Source organism: Oncorhynchus mykiss, chromosome 8 (genome assembly GCF_057628025.1).
Source record: "Oncorhynchus mykiss isolate SJ-2025 chromosome 8, ASM5762802v1, whole genome shotgun sequence".
Lineage (NCBI taxonomy): Eukaryota > Metazoa > Chordata > Actinopteri > Salmoniformes > Salmonidae > Oncorhynchus > Oncorhynchus mykiss.
Window position 1 is genome coordinate 91,624,970 of NC_143029.1, and position 20,031 is coordinate 91,645,000.

General features: G+C 44.7%; 1 protein-coding gene across 1 annotated transcript in view; it reads right to left on the bottom strand.

The window, feature by feature from the left end:
- The window catches only part of LOC118965582 (alpha-N-acetylgalactosaminide alpha-2,6-sialyltransferase 5-like), a 47,076-nt gene that overhangs the window by 10,511 nt on the left and 16,534 nt on the right, over positions 1-20,031 (bottom strand). The window contains exon 3 of the mRNA XM_090182986.1: positions 1,540-1,773. Coding sequence (XP_090039112.1) covers positions 1,540-1,773 — 234 coding nt within the window. The remainder of the gene's footprint in view (positions 1-1,539; positions 1,774-20,031) is intronic.

Sequence of the window (20,031 nt, forward strand, 5' to 3'; positions counted from 1 at the left end):
ATTGTCCCCAGTAGATAACACTGTGACCTATATTGTCCTCAGTAGTACAACATTCCTCAACAACAGTCCTATATTGTCCCCAGTAGTACAACATTCATCAACAACAGTCCTATATTGTCCCCAGTAGATAACACTGTGACCTATATTGTCCCCAGTAGATAACACTGTGACCTATATTGTCCCCAGTAGATAACACTGTGACCTATATTGTCCCCAGTAGATAACACTGTGACCTATATTGTTCCCAGTAGATAACACTGTGACCTATATTGTCCCCAGTAGATAACACTGTGACCTATATTGTCCTCAGTAGTACAACATTCTCAACAACAGTCCTATATTGTCCCCAGTAGATAACACTGTGACCTATATTGTCCCCAGTAGATAACACTGTGACCTATATTGTTCCCAGTAGATAACACTGTGACCTATATTGTCCCCAGTAGATAACACTGTGACCTATATTGTCCTCAGTAGTACAACATTCTTCAACAACAGTCCTATATTGTCCCCAGTAGATAACACTGTGACCTATATTGTCCCCAGTAGTACAACATTCTTCAACAAGAGTCCTAGATTGTCCCCAGTAGATAACACTGTGACCTATATTGTCCCCAGTAGTACAACATTCTTCAACAACAGTCCTATATTGTCCCCAGTAGATAACACTGTGACCTATATTGTCCCCAGTAGTACAACATTCTTCAACAAGAGTCCTAGATTGTCCCCAGTAGATAACACTGTGACCTATATTGTCAACCAGTAGTACAACATTCTTCAGCAAGAGTCCTAGATTGTCCCCAGTAGATAACACTGTGACCTATATTGTCCCCAGTAGATAACACTGTGACCTATATTGTTCCCAGTAGATAACACTGTGACCTATATTGTCCCCAGTAGATAACACTGTGACCTATATTGTCCCCAGTAGTACAACATTCTTCAACAACAGTCCTATATTGTCCCCAGTAGATAACACTGTGACCTATATTGTCCCCAGTAGTACAACATTCTTCAACAAGAGTCCTAGATTGTCCCCAGTAGATAACACTGTGACCTATATTGTCCCCAGTAGTACAACATTCTTCAACAACAGTCCTATATTGTCCCCAGTAGATAACACTGTGACCTATATTGTCCCCAGTAGTACAACATTCTTCAACAAGAGTCCTAGATTGTCCCCAGTAGATAACACTGTGACCTATATTGTCCCCAGTAGTACAACATTCTTCAACAAGAGTCCTAGATTGTCCCCAGTAGATAACACTGTGACCTATATTGTCCCCAGTAGATAACACTGTGACCTATATTGTCCCCAGTAGATAACACTGTGACCTATATTGTCCCCAGTAGTACAACATTCATCAACAACATGCAGAAAGAAGTAATGGAAGTATAGCAGATCAGGACACAGAGAGGAGAGGCTGACTAGGGACTTGTACCCCGTCGTCACATGTCTAGTTCGGAGTCGAGAGTGTTGCTGTTCAACCAAACCGTTTACACAAGATGCACGTTTGAAATCCCAGAGAATCATCTAACCTGGGATGCGTTGAGCAGTTCGTGGCGGTTCCGTAGGACCCTCTGCATGCTGGAGTGAGCGATGACGCGTAGCGAGGTGCGGCGCCCAACGTCTCGCCCGTACCCCAGCGCCGTGGGGGCGTCGTTCATACGGATGACACACTCCGCCCGGTCGATCTCCTCGCCGCGACCACCACCCATCAGGTGACCAGAGCTGGTGACCAACGCACAGCTATGGCAGTGCATTCTCAGAGGCTGGGGGAGAGAGGGATGTTTTTCTTATTTTAGTAGAGGAAAGGGGAGAGGACGAGGGAGAGAGGGATGTTTTGTTATTTTAGTAGAGGAAGGGGGAGAGGACGAGGGAGAGAGGGATGTTTTGTTATTTTAGTAGAGGAAAGGGGAGAGGACGAGGGAAAGAGGAAGAAATGGATGCTACAGCAGTGCATCTTAAAATAATAATAGTCATCTAATATTATAATAATAATAATCCCTTCAGTGGCTGGAGGAGAGAGGGAGAGATTTTGTTATTTTCATAGAGAGAGGGAGGAAGAGGACCAGAAGCAGAGGGAGAGGACCAGAGGAAGAGGACCAGAAGCAGAGGGAGAGGACCAGAGGGAGAGGACCAGAGAGGAGAGGACCAGAGGGAGAAGACCAGAGGGAGAAGACCAGAGGGAGAGGACCAGAGGGAGAGGACAAGAGGGAGAGGACCAGAGAGGAGAGGACCAGAGGGAGAGGACCAGAGGGAGAGGGCCAGAGGGAGAGGACCAGAGGGAGAGGACTAGAGGGAGAGGACCAGAGGAAGAGGACCAGAGGGAGAGGACCAGAGGGAGAGGACCAGAGGGAGAGGACCAGAGGAAGAGGACCAGAGGAAGAGGACCAGAGGGAGAGGACCAGAGGGAGAGGACCAGAGGAAGAGGACCAGAGGGAGAGGACCAGAGGGAGAGGACCAGAGGGAGAGGACCAGAGGTGGACTCCAATCAAGTTGTAAAAACATAATCTAACATCACCTCCATCTATCTAACATCACCTACATCTAACTAACATCACCTCCATCTAACTAACATCACCTCCATCTATCTAACATCACCTCCATCTATCTAACATCACCTCCATCTAACTAACATCACCTCCATCTATCTAACATCACCTCCATCTAACTAACATCACCTCCATCTATCTAACATAATCTAACATCACCTCCATCTAGGTAACATCACCTCCATCTATCTAACATAATCTAACATCACCTCCATCTAACTAACATCACCTCCATCTATCTAACATCACCTCCATCTATCTAACATAATCTAACATCACCTCCATCTAACTAACATCACCTCCATCTATCTAACATCCCCTCCATCTATCTAACATCACCTCCATCTATCTAACATCACCTCCATCTATCTAACATCACCTCCATCTATCTAACATAATCTAACATCACCTCTATCTAACTAACATCACCTCCATCTTTCTAACATCACCTCCATCTATCTAACATCACCTCCATCTATCTAACATCACCTCCATCTATCTAACATAATCTAACATCACCTCCATCTAACTAACATCACATCCATCTATCTAACATAATCTAACATCACCTCCATCTAGGTGATGTTAGATGATGTTAGTTAGATGGAGGTGATGTTAGATAGATGGAGGTGATGTTAGATAGGTGGAGGTGATGTTAGTTAGATGGAGGTGATGTTAGATAGATGGAGGTGATGTTAGATGATGTTAGATAGATGGAGGTGATGTTAGTTAGATGGAGGTGATGTTAGTTAGATGGAGGTGATGTTAGATGATGTTAGATAGATGGAGGTGATGTTAGGTGATGTTAGATAGATGGAGGTGATGTTAGTTAGATGGAGGTGATGTTAGATGATGTTAGATAGATGGAGGTGATGTTAGGTGATGTTAGTTAGATGGAGGTGATGTTAGATAGATGGAGGTGATGTTAGATGATGTTAGATAGATGGAGGTGATGTTAGTTAGATGGATGTGATGTTAGATAGAAGGAGTTGATGTTAGATGGATGGAGGTGATGTTAGTTAGATGGAGGTGATGTTAGATAGATGGAGGTGATGTTAGATAATGTTAGATAGATGGAGGTGATGTTAGATAGATGGAGTTGATGTTAGATAGATGGAAGTGATGTTAGATAGATGGAGGTGATGTTAGATGATGTTAGATAGATGGAGGTGATGTTAGTTAGATGGATGTGATGTTAGATAGATGGAGGTGATGTTAGATAGATGGAGGTGATGTTAGTTAGATGGATGTGATGTTAGATAGATGGAAGTGATGTTAGATAGATGGAGGTGATGTTAGATAGATGGAGGTGATGTTAGATGATGTTAGTTAGATGGGGGTGATGTTAGATAGATGGAAGTGATGTTAGATAGATGGAGGTGATGTTAGATAGATGGATGTGATGTTAGATGATGTTAGTTAGATGGATGTGATGTTAGATTATGTTACTTAGATGGAGGTGATGTTAGATGATGTTAGATAGATGGAGGTGATGTTAGTTAGATGGAGGTGATGTTAGATAAATGGAGGTGATGTTAGATAGATGGAGGTGATGTTAGTTAGATGGAAGTGATGTTAGATGATGTTAGATAGATGGAGGTGATGTTAGTTAGATGGATGTGATGTTAGATAGATGGAGGGGATGTTAGATAGATGGAGGTGATGTTAGTTAGATGGATGTGATGTTAGATAGATGGAGGTGATGTTAGTTAGATGGATGTGATGTTAGATAGATGGAAGTGATGTTAGATAGATGGAGGTGATGTTAGATAAATGGAGGTGATGTTAGATGATGTTAGTTAGATGGATGTGATGTTAGCTAGATGGAAGTGATGTTAGATAGATGGAGGTGATGTTAGTTAGATGGAGGTGATGTTAGATGATGTTAGATAGATGGAGGTGATGTTAGTTAGATGGACGTGATGTTAGATAGATGGAGGTGATGTTAGATAGAACCATCCTGATCTCTCGAGTTTACATTCTCTTTCCCTACACAGACACTTTATGGCCTACCTTCGTACCATCCATCCTGATCTCTCGAGCTTACATTCTCTTTCCCTACACAGATACAGTCTGCCCACGGCCAGATTCAAACCGTTTAAGCCCCTCCCTCTCCCTCCACCATATGGCCGGCCAATCAGCGTCCTTAGATAATTTGTGAGGTGGGTTTAGTTTATGACGACAACAAGAAGCGCCTGTGCTGGGCAATGGCTACAGCATCAGTTATATCTGAACATAACTTAATTGAAAGAATAACAAGTAACTACATTGAAGGGGGGGGGGGGATCTCAATCGCACTCCACACTGCCCTTTCCCACCTGGACAAAAGGAACACCTATGTGAGACTGCTGTGCACTGACTACAGCTCAGCGTTCAACACCATAGTGCCCACAAAGCTCATCACTAAGCTAAGGACTCTGGGACTAAACACCTCCATCTGCAACTGGATCCAGGACTTCCTGACGGGCCGCCCCCAGGTGGAAAGGGTCGACAACAATACATCTGCCACACTGATTCTCAACACAGGGGCCCCTCAGGGTAGTGTACTTAGTCCCCTCCTGTACTCCCTGTTCATTCATGACTGCATGGCCAACACGACTCCAACACCATCATTAAGTTTGCCGATGACACAACAGTGGTAGGCCTGATCGACGACAACGACGAGACAGCCTATAGGGAGGAGGTCAGAGACCTGGCAATGTGCTGCCAGGACAACAACCTCTCCCTCAATGTGAGCAAGACAAAGGAGATGATCGTGGACTACAGGAAAAGGAGGGCCGAACACGATCCCATTCACATTGACAAGGCTGTAGTGGAGCGGGTCGAGAGTTTCAAGTTCCTTGGTGTCCACATCACCAACAAACTATCATGGTCCAAACACACCAAGACAGTTGTGAAGAGGGCACGACAACGCCTTTTCCCCCTTAGGAGACTGAAAAGATTTGGCATGGGTCCCTAGATTTTCAAAAAAGTTCTACAGTTGCACCATCAAGAGCATCCAGACCGGTTGCATCACCGCCTGGTATGGAAACTGCTTGGTATCCGACCGTAAGGGGCTACAGAGGGTAGTGCGTACGGCCCAGTATATCACTGGAGCCAAGCTTCCTGCCATCCAGGCCCTCTACACCAGGCGGTGTCAGAGGAAGGACTAAATAATTGTCAAAGACTCCAGCCACCCTAGTCATAGACTGTTCTCTCTGCTACCGCACGGCAAGCAGTACCGGAGCACCAAGTCTAGGACCAAGAGTGAGCAAATTTGTCATCAAGGCATATATTTAGATTTTTGTTAACACTTTCTTGGTTGCTACATGATTTCATATATACGTTATTTCATAATTTGGATGTCTTCCCTATGATTCTACAATGTAGAAAATAGTAAAAATAAAGAAAAACCCTGGAATGAGTAGGAGTGACCAAACTTTTGACTGGTACTGTATGTTTTCTCAACAACAGGTTATGGTCAATAATATAGAAGGCTGCACTGAAATCTAACAGTACGACACCCACAAGCATCTTATTATCAATTTCATTCAACCAATCATCAGTCATTAGTGTCAGTCCAGTACATCTTAGAGTGCCCTTCTCTATAACCATGCTGAAAGTCTGTTGTTCATTTGATTACAGAGAAATAGCATTGTATTTGGCCAAACTCTATTTCTTTCACCAGCTTGCTAAGAACTGTCAGCAAGCTGATAGGTCTGCTGTTAGAACCAGTAAAGGCCGCTTTACCACTCTTGGGTAGCGGAATGACTTTGGCTTCCCTCCAATCCTGAGGACAAAGACTTTCCTCTAGGCTCAGATTAAAGATATGACAGATAGGAGTGGCTATAGAGTCAGCCACCATCCTCAGTAGCTTTCCATCTAAGTTGTCAATGCCAGGAGAATTGTCATTATTGATCGATAACAATAATTTTTAAACTTCTCCCACACTAACTTTTCTTTCATTATTAGTTATTTTATGAAATTCGATTTCTCACTGTTCGTTGTTGGCATTTCCTGCCTAAGTTTGCCCACTTTGCCAATGAAGTAAATCATTTAAAAAATTGGCGACATTAAATGGTTTTGTGATGAATAAGTCATCCGATTGGTTGAAAGATGGAGTTGAATTTGTCTTTCTGTCCATAATTTCATTTAAAGTACTTTTTATCCATCATTCTTTTTGTCATTGATCTTGGCTTCATAATACAGTTTATTTTTTGTGTTGAGTTTAGTCACATCATTTCTCAATCTGCAGTATATCAGCCAGTCAGATGTGCAGCCAGACTTATCAGCCACTCCTTTTGCCCCATCTCTTTCAACCATACAGTTTTTCAATTCCTCATCAATCCATGGAGCCTTAACAGTTCTAACAGTCCGTTTCTTAACAGGTGCGTGTTTATCAATCATTGGAAGAAGAAATGTCATAAATTCATCAAGTGCAGCGTCTGGATGCTCCTCATTAATCACATCAGACCAACTAATATATTTAACATCCACATAAGAGTCACAGCAATGTCTTTTGTATGATCTTCTATACACTATTTAAGGCCCAGCTGTTGGAACTTTGTCTTTCCTGGATATAGCCACTATATTGTGATCACTGCATCCAATGGGAACAGATACAGCTTTAGAACAAAGTTATACAATATTAGTACACATGTGATCGATACATGTGGATGATCTTGTTCCTGTAGTGTTTGTAAACACCCTGGTAGGTTGATGAATAACCTGAACCAGGTTACAGGCACTGGTTACAGTGAGAAGCTCCCTCTTTAGTGGACAGCTTGATGAGAACCAGTCAATGTTCAGGTCCCCACATACACTATCAAGCATTTCACACACATTATGTAGATACTGACTGTTAGCACTTGGTGGCCTATAGCAACACCCCAAAATAAAAGGCTTTAGATGAGGCAGGTGAACCTCCAACCACAACACTTCAACAACACTTGACATAAGATATTTTCGAAGCATTACAGGGATATGGCTCTGAATATATACAGCAACACCTCCCTCGCAGGCATTCCTGTCTCTTCTGTAGATGTTACTGCTGTATCATCTAAGTGAGTCTCAGAAATGGCTAATACAGTATTTAACAATTAATTTTTTATTTTTTAAATGTCATCTTTATTGAACCAGGTAGGCTAGTTGAGAACAAGTTCTCATTTACAACTGCGACCTGGCCAAGATAAAGCAAAGCAGTTCGACACATACAACAACACAGATTTACACATGGAATAAACAAACATACAGTCAATAATACAGTAGAAAAAAGTCTATATACATATATAGCATGTGTGTAACAGTACAAATTTAGACCGTCCCTCGCCCATACCCGGGCGCGAACCAGGGACCTTCTGCACACATCAACAGTCACCCTCGAAGCATCGTTACCCATCGCTCCACAAAAGCCGCGGCCCTTGCAGAGCAAGGGGAACTACTACTTCAAGGTCTCAGAGCAAGTGACGTCACTGATTGAAACGCTATTTAGCGCCCACGCTAACTAAGCTAGCCGTTTCACATCCGTTACACTCACCCCCCTTTTGACCTTCCTCCTTTTTCCGCAGCAACCAGTAATCCGGGTCAACAGCATCAATGTAACAGTACAAATTTAGACCGTCCCCTCGCCCATAGCCGGGCGCGAACTAGGGACCTTCTGCACACACAGTCACCCTCGAAGCATCGTTACCCATCGCTCCACAAAAGCCGCGGCCCTTGCAGAGCAAGGGGAACTACTACTTCAAGGTCTCAGAGCAAGTGACGTCACTGATTGAAACGCTATTTAGCGCCCACGCTAACTAAGCTAGCCGTTTCACATCCGTTACATGTGCAAATGAGGTAAGAAAAGAGAGGTAAGGCAATACATAGGCCATGGTGGCGAAGTAATTACAATATAGCAATTATGTGCAAATAGAGATACTGGGGTGCAAAGGAGCAAGATAAATAAATAAATACAGTATGGGGATGAGGTAGTTGGATAGGCTATTTACAGATGGGCTATGTACAGGTGCAGTGATCTGTGAGCTGCTCTGACAGCTAGTGCTTAAAGTTAGTGAGGGAGATATGAGTCTCCAGTTTCAGTGATTTTTGCAATTCGTTCCAGTCATTGGCAGCAGAGAACTGGAAGGAAAGACGACCAAAGGAAGAATTGGCTTTGGGGGTGACCAGTGAAATATACCTGCTGGAGCACGTGCTACAGGTGGGTGCTGCTATGGTGACCAGTGAGCTGAGAGAAGACGGGCCTTTACCTAGCAGAGACTTGTAGATAAACTGTAGTCAGTGGGTTTGGCGACCAGTACGAAGCGTGGGCCAGTATATGAATGTTATCTGATGTTAGCAAGTTATGGATTTCATGAAGCTTATTTTTTAGGCTACATATTCAGTATTAATATGAGCTAGTTTCAGCCTTTTCCTGGGTAGCTTATCAGAGAGAGACATAAAATGGAAAAGAACAAACAAAGCATGAAAACAACAACATCCATCCATTAATCAGTTGGTGTGTGTAAAAGTGTGTGCGCTGCGGGGTTGGAAGATGTGTGAAACCCCAATGAATGCACAATCAAACATTCTGAACAGACGAGAGGGGGCGTTTACAACGTGTTAACAGTTTGAAAATATACATATTGTGCCGAAGTGATTGAAAAAAACTGTAACGTGTGACTTGAAGTGAGAGTCGGAGCAACATGTATTCTCTGTCTGTCTGTCTGTCTGTCTGTCTGTCTGTCTGTCTGTCTGTCTGTCTGTCTGTCTGTCTGTCTGTCTGTCTGTCTGTCTGTCTGTCTGTCTGTCTGCCTGCCTGTCTGTCTGTCTGTCTGTCTGTCTGTCTGTCTGTCTGTCTGTCTGTCTGTCTGTCTGTCTGTCTGTCTGTCTGTCTGTGTGTGCATGACTTGTGTCGTGGACATTTCTTGTCTGTCTGAGTTCTCTTCCTACTGTTTTATGCAGTACTAGGGAGGTAGGGGTACTGTTTGTTATAGCATACAGTACTAGGGAGGTAGGGGTACTGTTTGTTATAGCATGCAGTACTAGGGAGGTAGGGATACTGTTTGTTATAGCATGCAGTACTAGGGAGGTAGGGGTACTGTTTGTTATAGCATGCAGTACTAGGGTGGTAGGGGTACTGTTTGTTATAGCATGCAGTACTAGGGTGGTAGGGGTACTGTTTGTTATAGCATGCAGTACTAGGGAGGTAGGGGTACTGTTTGTTATAGCATGCAGTACTAGGGAGGTAGGGGTACTGTTTGTTATAGCATGCAGTACTAGGGAGGTAGGGGTACTGTTTGTTATAGCATGCAGTACTAGGGAGGTAGGGGTACTGTTTGTTATAGCATGCAGTACTAGGGCGGTAGGGGTACTGTTTGTTATAGCATGCAGTACTAGGGAGGTAGGGGTACTGTTTGTTATAGCATGCAGTACTAGGGAGGTAGGGGTACTGTTTGTTATAGCATGCAGTACTAGGGTGGTAGGGATACTGTTTGTTATAGCATGCAGTACTAGGGAGGTAGCGGTACTGTTTTCCACCACTCCAGCTCCTGCCTCCTGACCTGGCCTGTTACCTATATCTGAGAGTCTGTCTGGTAATCGCATGTCTCAGAGACAATCTGAGAGCAGCTGTTCTCTTTCTATCTGCTCTCTCTCTCTCTCTCCCACCCTCTTTCCTTCCATGGAGAGACGGCATGGCAGAATGGCTCCAATCATCCTCTCCTCATGACAGAGCTCTCTATCCATCTATATCTGTCTACACATCTTCTGGTCCTCTCCCTCTTTTCCACAGATCCACAGAGATGCTGGAATAGTTTGAGTCCTCTTCTCCTCACGACACCAGACAAAATCAAACGCAGGACTGTGAGAAAAGAGAAGAGATCCCCTGGGAGCTCGCTATCTCTACCTCTTCTCTCTCTTCTCCCTCTCTCTGCCTCCTCTCTATCTGTCCATCCCCCCTTCTACCCTTCTAGGTCTCTCTCTCTCTCTTTTCTCTCTCCTTGCACCTCCCCTCTCCTTCTCTATCTAAGAGAGACTCAGAGGACCCTTCTCCTCTGATTGCTCAGTTTGGCCAGAGGCCAGCTCCAGGAAGAGTCTTGGTGGTTCCAAACTTATTCCATTTAAGAATAATGGAGGCTAATGTGTACTTGGGGACCTTCAAAGCAGCATAAATGTTTTGGTGCCCTTGCTCAGATCTGTTCCTCGACACAATCCTGTCTCGGAGCTCTACGGACATTTCCTTCGACCTCATGGCTTGGATTTTGCTCTGACATGCACTGTCAACTGTGGGACCTTATATAGACAGGCGTGTGCCTTTCTAAATCATGTCCAATCAATTTAATTTACCACAGGTGGACTCCAGGTTGTAGAAACTTGTTTCAATGGAAACAAGATGCACCTGATATCAATTTTGAGTCTCATAGCGAATCTGAATACTTATGTAATTAAGGTGTTTATGTTTTTTTTTATATTAATACATTTTCAAAAATGTAAAAATAAATAAATAAATTAAATCGCTTTGACATTATGGGGTATTGTGATGTCATTATGGGGTATTGTGATGTCATTATGGGGTATTGTGATGTCATTATGGGGTATTGTGATGTCATTATGGGGTATTGTGTGTAGATTTATGGGGTATTGTGTGTAGATTTATGAGAAAAACAAGTTGATTTAATTCATTTTAGAATAAGGCTGTAACGTAACAAAATGTGGAGAAGGGAAAGGGGTCTGAATACTTTCTGAATGAGCTGTATACTGGGTCGTATGCATTAACCTATGTACTGTAGCACATACTGGGTCGTATGCATTAACCTCTGTACTGTAGCACATACTGGGTCGTATGCATTAACCTATGTACTGTAGCACATACTGGGTCGTATGCATTAACCTATGTACTGTAGCACATACTGGGTCGTATGCATTAACCTATGTACTGTAGCACATACTGGGTCGTATGCATTAACCTATGTACTGTAGCACATACTGGGTCGTATGCATTAACCTATGTACTGTAGCACATACTGGGTCGTATGCATTAACCTATGTACTGTAGCACATACTGGGTCGTATGCATTAACCTATGTACTGTAGCACATACTGGGTTGTATGCATTAACCTATGTACTGTAGCACATACTGGGTCGTATGCATTAACCTATGTACTGTAGCACATACTGGGTCGTATGCATTAACCTATGTACTGTAGCACATACTGGGTTGTATGCATTAACCTATGTACTGTAGCACATACTGGGTCGTATGCATTAACCTATGTACTGTAGCACATACTGGGTCGTATGCATTAACCTATGTACTGTAGCACATACTGGGTCGTATGCATTAACCTATGTACTGTAGCACATACTGGGTCGTATGCATTAACCTATGTACTGTAGCACATACTGGGTCGTATGCATTAACCTATGTACTGTAGCACATACTGGGTCGTATGCATTAACCTATGTACTGTAGCACATACTGGGTTGTATGCATTAACCTATGTACTGTAGCACATACTGGGTTGTATGCATTAACCTATGTACTGTAGCACATACTGGGTTGTATGCATTAACCTATGTACTGTAGCACATACTGGGTCGTATGCATTAACCTATGTACTGTAGCACATACTGGGTTGTATGCATTAACCTATGTACTGTAGCACATACTGGGTTGTATGCATTAACCTATGTACTGTAGCACATACTGGGTCGTATGCATTAACCTATGTACTGTAGCACATACTGGGTCGTATGCATTAACCTATGTACTGTAGCACATACTGGGTTGTATGCATTAACCTATGTACTGTAGCACATACTGGGTCGTATGCATTAACCTATGTACTGTAGCACATACTGGGTTGTATGCATTAACCTATGTACTGTAGCACATACTGGGTTGTATGCATTAACCTATGTACTGTAGCACATACTGGGTCGTATGCATTAACCTATGTACTGTAGCACATACTGGGTCGTATGCATTAACCTATGTACTGTAGCACATACTGGGTTGTATGCATTAACCTATGTACTGTAGCACATACTGGGTCGTATGCATTAACCTATGTACTGTAGCACATACTGGGTTGTATGCATTAACCTCTGTACTGTAGCACATACTGGGTTGTATGCATTAACCTCTGTACTGTAGCACATTGCGGTCAGATGCCAAGCAGTTGCCAAATAGTCGGCCTGGCCCTGTAGCCTTGTGAATGTTAACCTGTTTAAAGGACTTACAAAACATTGGTTACGGAGAGCGTGAGAGCGTCAGCCGGTGCTGTCTTGCATGGTCCAGTGTTGCTAGCCTCGAAACGAGCATAACAGGTATTTAGCTCGTCCGGTAGGCGTGCGGTACTGGACAGCTTGCGGCCGAGTTTCCCTTTGTGATCTGGACGACGACTGAAAGGGCTGCCTCGCTTTTAGTTCTTAGGAAACTTTGATGTTTTTTTTTTTTATGTATTATTTATTACATTGTTACCCAAGGAAATCTTGAGTCTTATTACATACAGCTGGTAAGAACTATTGGATATAAGCCAGGATGAACTATTGGATATAAGCCAGGAAGAACTATTGGATATAAGCCAGGATGAACTATTGGATATAAGCCAGGAAGAACTATTGGATATAAGCCAGGATGAACTATTGGATATAAGCCAGGAAGAACTATTGGATATAAGCCAGGAAGAACTATTGGATATAAGCCAGGAAGAACTATTGGATATAAGCCAGGAAGAACTATTGGATATAAGCCAGGAAGAACTATTGGATATAAGCCAGGAAGAACTATTGGATATAAGCCAGGAAGAACTATTGGATATAAGCCAGGAAGAACTATTGGATATAAGCCAGGAAGAACTATTGGATATAAGCCAGGAAGAACTATTGGATATAAGCCAGGAAGAACTATTGGATATAAGCCAGGAAGAACTATTGGATATAAGCCAGGAAGAACTATTGGATATAAGCCAGGAAGAACTATTGGATATAAGCCAGGAAGAACTATTGGATATAAGCCAGGAAGAACTATAGCCGGGAGGAACTGTGTGAACTGTACCAGGAATACGACCAGGAATACGACCAGGACTACGACCAGGACTACGACCAGCACTACGACCAGCACTACGACCAGGACTACGACCAGGACTACGACCAGCACTACGACCAGGACTATGACCAGCACTACAACCAGGACTACGACCAGGACTATGACCAGGACTACGAACATGACTATGACCAGGAATAAGACCAGGACTACGACCAGCACTACGACCAGGACTACGACCAGGACTACGACCAGCACTACAACCAGGACTATGACCAGCACTACAACCAGCACTACAACCAGGACTACGACCAGGACTACGACCAGCACTACAACCAGGACTATGACCAGGACTATGACCAGGAATACGACCAGGACTACGACCAGCACTACAACCAGGACTACAACCAGGAATACGACTTTCCCGGTAGTCGAAGTTAGGGCAAGGGTTGCTTCCAGGGACATATCAGGGATTGTAACATACTCTGTTTCACGGAAACATGTCTCTCTCGGGATATGCTGTCAGAGTCGGTACAGCCACCTGGATTCTTTGTGCGTCGCGCCGACTGGAATAATCATCTCTCCGGGAAGAAGAAGGGCGGGGGGGTGTACGTTTCATGATTAACGACTCATGGTGTAATTGTAACCACATACGGGAACTCAAGTCCTTTTGTTCACCTGACCTAGAATTCCTCACAATCAAATGCCAACTGTATTATCTCCCAAGAGAATTCTTGGTGGTTATTGTCACAGCCGTGTACACCCCCCTCCCCCCTCAAGCCGATACCACGACGGCCCTCAAAGTACTACACTGGACTTTATACAAACTGGACACTATATATCCTGAGGCTGCATTTATTATAGTTGGAGATTTTAACAAAGAAAATTATTTGAGAACAAGGATACCTAAATTCTATCAGCTTGTTGACTGTGGCACCCGCCTGGCAAAACACTGGCTCACTGCTACTCTAACTTCCGCAATGCATACAAGGCCCTCCCCTGCCCTCCTTTAGGCAAATCTGACCACGACTCCATCTTGCTCCTCTCTTCCTATAGGCAGAAACTCAAACAGGATGCATCCGTGCTAAGGACTAGTCATTGCTGGTCTGACCAATCGAAATCCACGCATCAAGATTGTTTTGATCACGCGGACTGGGACAGCTATTGAGGACGTTTACCTACTGCTACCTATGTTTACCTACTTCTACCTATGTTTACCTACTTCTACCTATGTTTACCTACTGTTACCTATGTTTACCTACTGCTACCTATGTTTACCTACTTCTACCTATGTTTACCTACTTCTACCTATGTTTACCTACTGCTACCTATGTTTACCTACTGCTACCTATGTTTACCTGCTGTTACCTATGTTTACCTGCTGTTACCTATGTTTATCTACTGTTACCTATGTTTATCTACTGTTACCTATGTTTACCTGCTGTTACCTATGTTTACCTGCTGTTACCTATGTTTATCTACTGTTACCTATGTTTACCTACTGTTACCTATGTTTACCTACTGTTACCTATGTTTACCTGCTGTTACCTATGTTTACCTGCTGTTACCTATGTTTACCTACTGTTACCTATGTTTACCTGCTGTTACCTATGTTTACCTACTGCTACCTATGTTTACCTGCTGTGACTATTAAAACCCACCCTAACCAGAAACAAATGGCAGCATTCACGCAAAACTGAAAGCACGAACCACCGCATTTAACCATGGAAAGATGACTGGGAATATGGCTGAATACAAACAGTGTAGTTATTCCCTCCGCAAGGCAATCAAACAAGCGAAATGCCAGTATAGAGCCAACGTGGAGTCGCAATTCAACGGCTCAGACACGGCCCGCTGTCACACACCGTTATCACTCATGTCATTCTGCGTCACTGGGGTTGACTGTGGGCTCTCGTTCTCCGTGGCCGACGTGATCAAGACATTTAAACGTGTTAACCCTCGCAAGGCTGCCGGCCCAGACGGCATCCCTAGCCGCGTCCTCAGAGCATGCACAGACTAGCTGGCTGGTGTGTTTACAGACATATTCAGTCTCTCCCTATCCCAGTCTGCTGTCCCCACTTGCTATGTCACCTATATGTCAATACGTTTATGTCTGGGAGAACAAGCACAGGAGAATAAATTGGACATTTCATTGAGTGATGCACTGCTGCCCACATCACCAGAAGGATTAATCAATACCCTTCATCCTGTGCATGTGTGTGTGTGTATGTGTGTGTGTGTGTGTTATGTGTGTGTGTATATGTGTATGTGTCTATATGTGTGTGTGTGTGTGTGTCTCTCTCTGTGTGTGTGTGTGTGTGTGTGTGTGTGTGTCTCTGTGTGTGTGTGTGTGTGTGTGTGTCTGTGTGTGTGTGTGTGTGTGTGTGTGTGTGTGTGTGTGTGTGTGTGTGTGTGTGTGTGTGTGTGTGTGTCTGTGTGTGTGTGTGTGTGTGTGTGTGTGTGTCTGTGTGTGTGTTGATGTGTGTGAATCCTCATTTAATCAGACAGGCTCACTCAGTGCATATTGACATTTCAAACTCAGAGAACATGTTTCTTCTGCCTGGCTTGGCAAGTGTTATTAAATATGGATGACTCATTCAGAATATTTATGGCAAAGTCTGTCTGTCTGTCTGTCTGTCTGTCTGTCTGTTCAACCTTTCTTTCGTATCTTCTGAGATCCCCAAAGATTGGAAAGCCGCCGCGGTCCACCCCCTCTTCAAAGGGCGAAGACACTCTAGACCCAAACTGCTACAGACCTATATCTATTCTACCCTGCCTTTCTAAGGTCTTCGAAAGCCAAGTTAACAAACAGATTACCGACTATTTCGAATCCCACCGTACCTTCTCCGCTATGTAATCTGGTTTCAGAGCTGGTCATGGGTGCACCTCAGCCACGCTGAAGGTCCTAAATGACATCATAACTGCCATCGATAAGAGACAACACTGTGCAGCCGTATTCATCGACCTGACCAAGGCTTTCGACTCTGTCAATCACCATGTTCTTATCGGCAGACTCAACAGCCTTGGTTTCTCAAATTGTTGCCTCTCCTGGTTCACCAACTACTTCTCAGATAGAGTTCAGTGTGTTAAATTGGAGGGTCTGTTGTCCGGACCTCTGGCAGTCTCTATGGGGTGCCACAGGGTTCAATTCTCGGGTCAACTCTCTTTTCTGTATACATCAATGATGTTGATCTTGCTGCGGGTGATTCTCTGATCCACCTCTACACAGACGACACCATTCTGTATACTTCTGGCCCTTCTTTGGACACTGTGTTAACTAACCTCCAGGCAAGCTTCAATGCCATACAACTCTCCTTCCGTAGCCTCCAACTGCTCTTAAATTCAAGTAAAACTAAATGCATGATCTTCAACCAATCGCTGCCCGCACCTGCCCAACAAAGCCTCCTCCACTCATGCTGCCAAACATACCCTCGTAAAACTGACTATCCTGCCGATCCTCGACTTCAGCGATGTAATTTACAAAATAGCCTCCAACAAGCTACTCAGCGAATTGAATGCAGTCTATCACAGTGCCATCCGTTTTGTCACCAAAGCCCCATACACTACCCACCACTGCGACCTGTATGCTGTCTCTGGCCCTCGCTACAAATTCGTCGCCAAACCCACTGGCTCCAGGTCATCTACAAGTCTCTGCTAGGTAAAGCTCCGCCTTATCTCAGTTCACTGGTCACTATAGCAGCACCCACCCGTAGCACGCGCTTCAGCAGGTATATTTCACTGGTCACCCCCAAAGTCAATTCCTACCTTACCCACCTTTCCTTCCAGTTTTCTGCTGCCAATGACTGTAACGAACTGCAACAATCTCTGAAGCTGGAGACTCATATCTCCCTCACTAACTTTAAGCACCAGCTGTCAGAGCAGCTCACAGATCACTGCACCTGTACATAGCCCATCTGTAAATAGCCCATCTATCTACCTCATCCCCATACTGTATTTATTTATCTTGCTCCTTTGCACCCCAGTATCTCTACTTGCACATTTATCTTCTGCACATCTATCACTCCAGTGATTAATTGCGAAATTGTAATTATTTCACCACCATGGCCTATTTATTGCCTTACCTCCCTTATCTTACCTCATATGCACATGCTGTATATAGACTTTCCTATTGTGTTATTGACTGTACGTTTGTTTACTCCATGTGTAACTCTGTGTCGTTGTATGTGTCGAACTGCTTTGCTTTATCTTGGTCAGGTCGCAATTGTAAATGAGAACTTGTTCTCAACTGGCCTACCTGGTTAAAGAAAGGTGATTTTTTTTTTTTAATATAAAAAAATAACTATTCCTACCTCGGCCTAAACATACATCAGCTCCACAGGTAACTTCCACAAAGCTGTGAACGATCTGAGAGACAAGGCAAGAAGGGTCTTCTACGCCATCGAAAGGAATATAAATTCGACACACCAATTAGGATTTGGCAAAAAATACTTGAATCAGTCATAGAGCCCATTGCCCTTTATGGTTGTGAGGTTTGGGGTCCGCTCACCAACCAAGACTTCACAAAATGGGACAAACACCAAATTGAGAGTCTGTATGCAGAACTCTGCAAAAATATCCTCCGTGTACAACGTAGAACACCAAATAATGCATGCAGAGCAGAATTTGGCCGATACCCACTAATTATCAAAATTCAGCAAATAAACTCTACAACCACCTAAAAGGAAGCGATTCCCAAACCTTCCATAACAAAGCCATTACCCACAGAGAAACTAACCTGGAGAAGAGGCCCCTCAGCAAGCTGGTCCTGGGGCTCTGTTCACAAACACACCCCAGGACAGCAACACAATTAGATCCAACCAAATCATGAGAAAACAAAAAGATAATTACTTGACATATTGGAAAGAATTAAGCTTTGACTATGTACAGACTCAGTGAGCATAGCCTTGCTATTGAGAAAGGCCGCCGTAGGCAGACATGGCTCTGAAGAGAAGACAGGCTATATGCACACTGCCCACAAAATGAGGTGGAAACTGAGCTGTACTTCCTAACCTCCTGCCAAATGTATGACCATGTTAGAGACGCATATTTCCCTCAGATTACACAGATACACTATTTTTTTTAAAACAAACCCAATTTCGATTATCTCCCATATCTACTGGGTGAAATATCACAGTGTGCCATCACAGCAGCAATATGTGAGGAGAGAGAGAGGGGGGGGGAGTGAGAGAGAGAGGAGAGAGAGAGAGGGGGGGGGGGAGAGAGAGAGAGGAGAGAGAGAGAGGGGGGAGGGAGTGAGAGAGAGACACCATTGTGTCTTTTGCACTTGATCTATTCGCACATTGTTACAACACTTTATATAGACATAATATGACATTTGAAATGTGTCTATTCCTTTGGAACTTGTGAGTGTAGTGTTTACTGTTCATTTGTTATTGTTTATTTCACTTTTGTTATTATCTATTTCACTTGCTTTGACAATGTTAACACATGTTTTCCATGACAATAAAGAGAGGGGGGGGGAGTGAGAGAGAGAGGAGAGAGAGAGAGAGGGGGGGAGTGAGAGAGAGAGGAGAGAGAGAGAGGGGGGGGGGAGTGAGAGAGAGAGAGGAGAGAGAGAGAGAGGGGGGGGGAGTGAGAGAGAGAGGGGGAGTGAGAGAGGGAGGGGGAGAGAGAGAGAGAGGGGGGGAGTGAGAGAGGGAGAGAGAGAGAGGGGGGGAGTGAGAGAGAGGGAGGGGGGAGTGAGAGAGGGGGGGGGGGAGAGAGAGAGAGGGGGGGTGAGAGAGAGAGAGAGAGAGAGGGGGGGGGAGTGAGAGAGAGGAGAGAGAGGGGGGGGAGTGAGAGAGAGAGGAGGGAGAGAGAGAGGAGAGAGAGAGAGGGGGGGGAGTGAGAGAGAGAGAGGGAGGGGGGGAGTGGAGGAGGGAGGAAGAGAGAGGGGGGAGGGAGTGAGAGGAGAGAGAGAGAGTGGGGGGGAGTGAGAGAGAGAGGGAGGGGGGGAGTGAGAGAGAGAGGGGGGGGGAGAGAGAGAGGGGGGGAGTGAGAGAGAGAGAGAGGGGGGGAGTGAGAGAGGGGGGGGAGTGAGAGAGAGGAGAGAGAGAGAGAGAGAGAGAGGGGGGGAGTGAGAGAGAGAGAGAGAGGGAGGGGGGAGTGAGAGAGGGGGGAGAGAGAGAGAGGGAGGGGGAGTGAGAGAGAGGAGAGAGAGAGAGAGGGGGGGGGAGTGAGAGAGCGAGAGAGAGAGAGGGGGGGAGTGAGAGAGCGAGGGGGGGAGAGAGAGAGGGGGGGGGAGTGAGAGAGAGAGGAGAGAGAGAGAGAGGGGGGGGGGAGTGAGAGAGAGAGAGAGAGGGGGGAGTGAGAGAGAGAGGGGGGGGAGAGAGAGAGAGGGGGGGGGAGTGAGAGAGAGAGGAGAGAGAGAGAGGGGGGTGGGAGTGAGAGAGAGCGGGAGGGGGGGAGTGAGAGAGAGGGGGGGGAGAGAGAGAGAGAGGGGGGAGTAAGAGAGAAAGAGAGAGAGAGA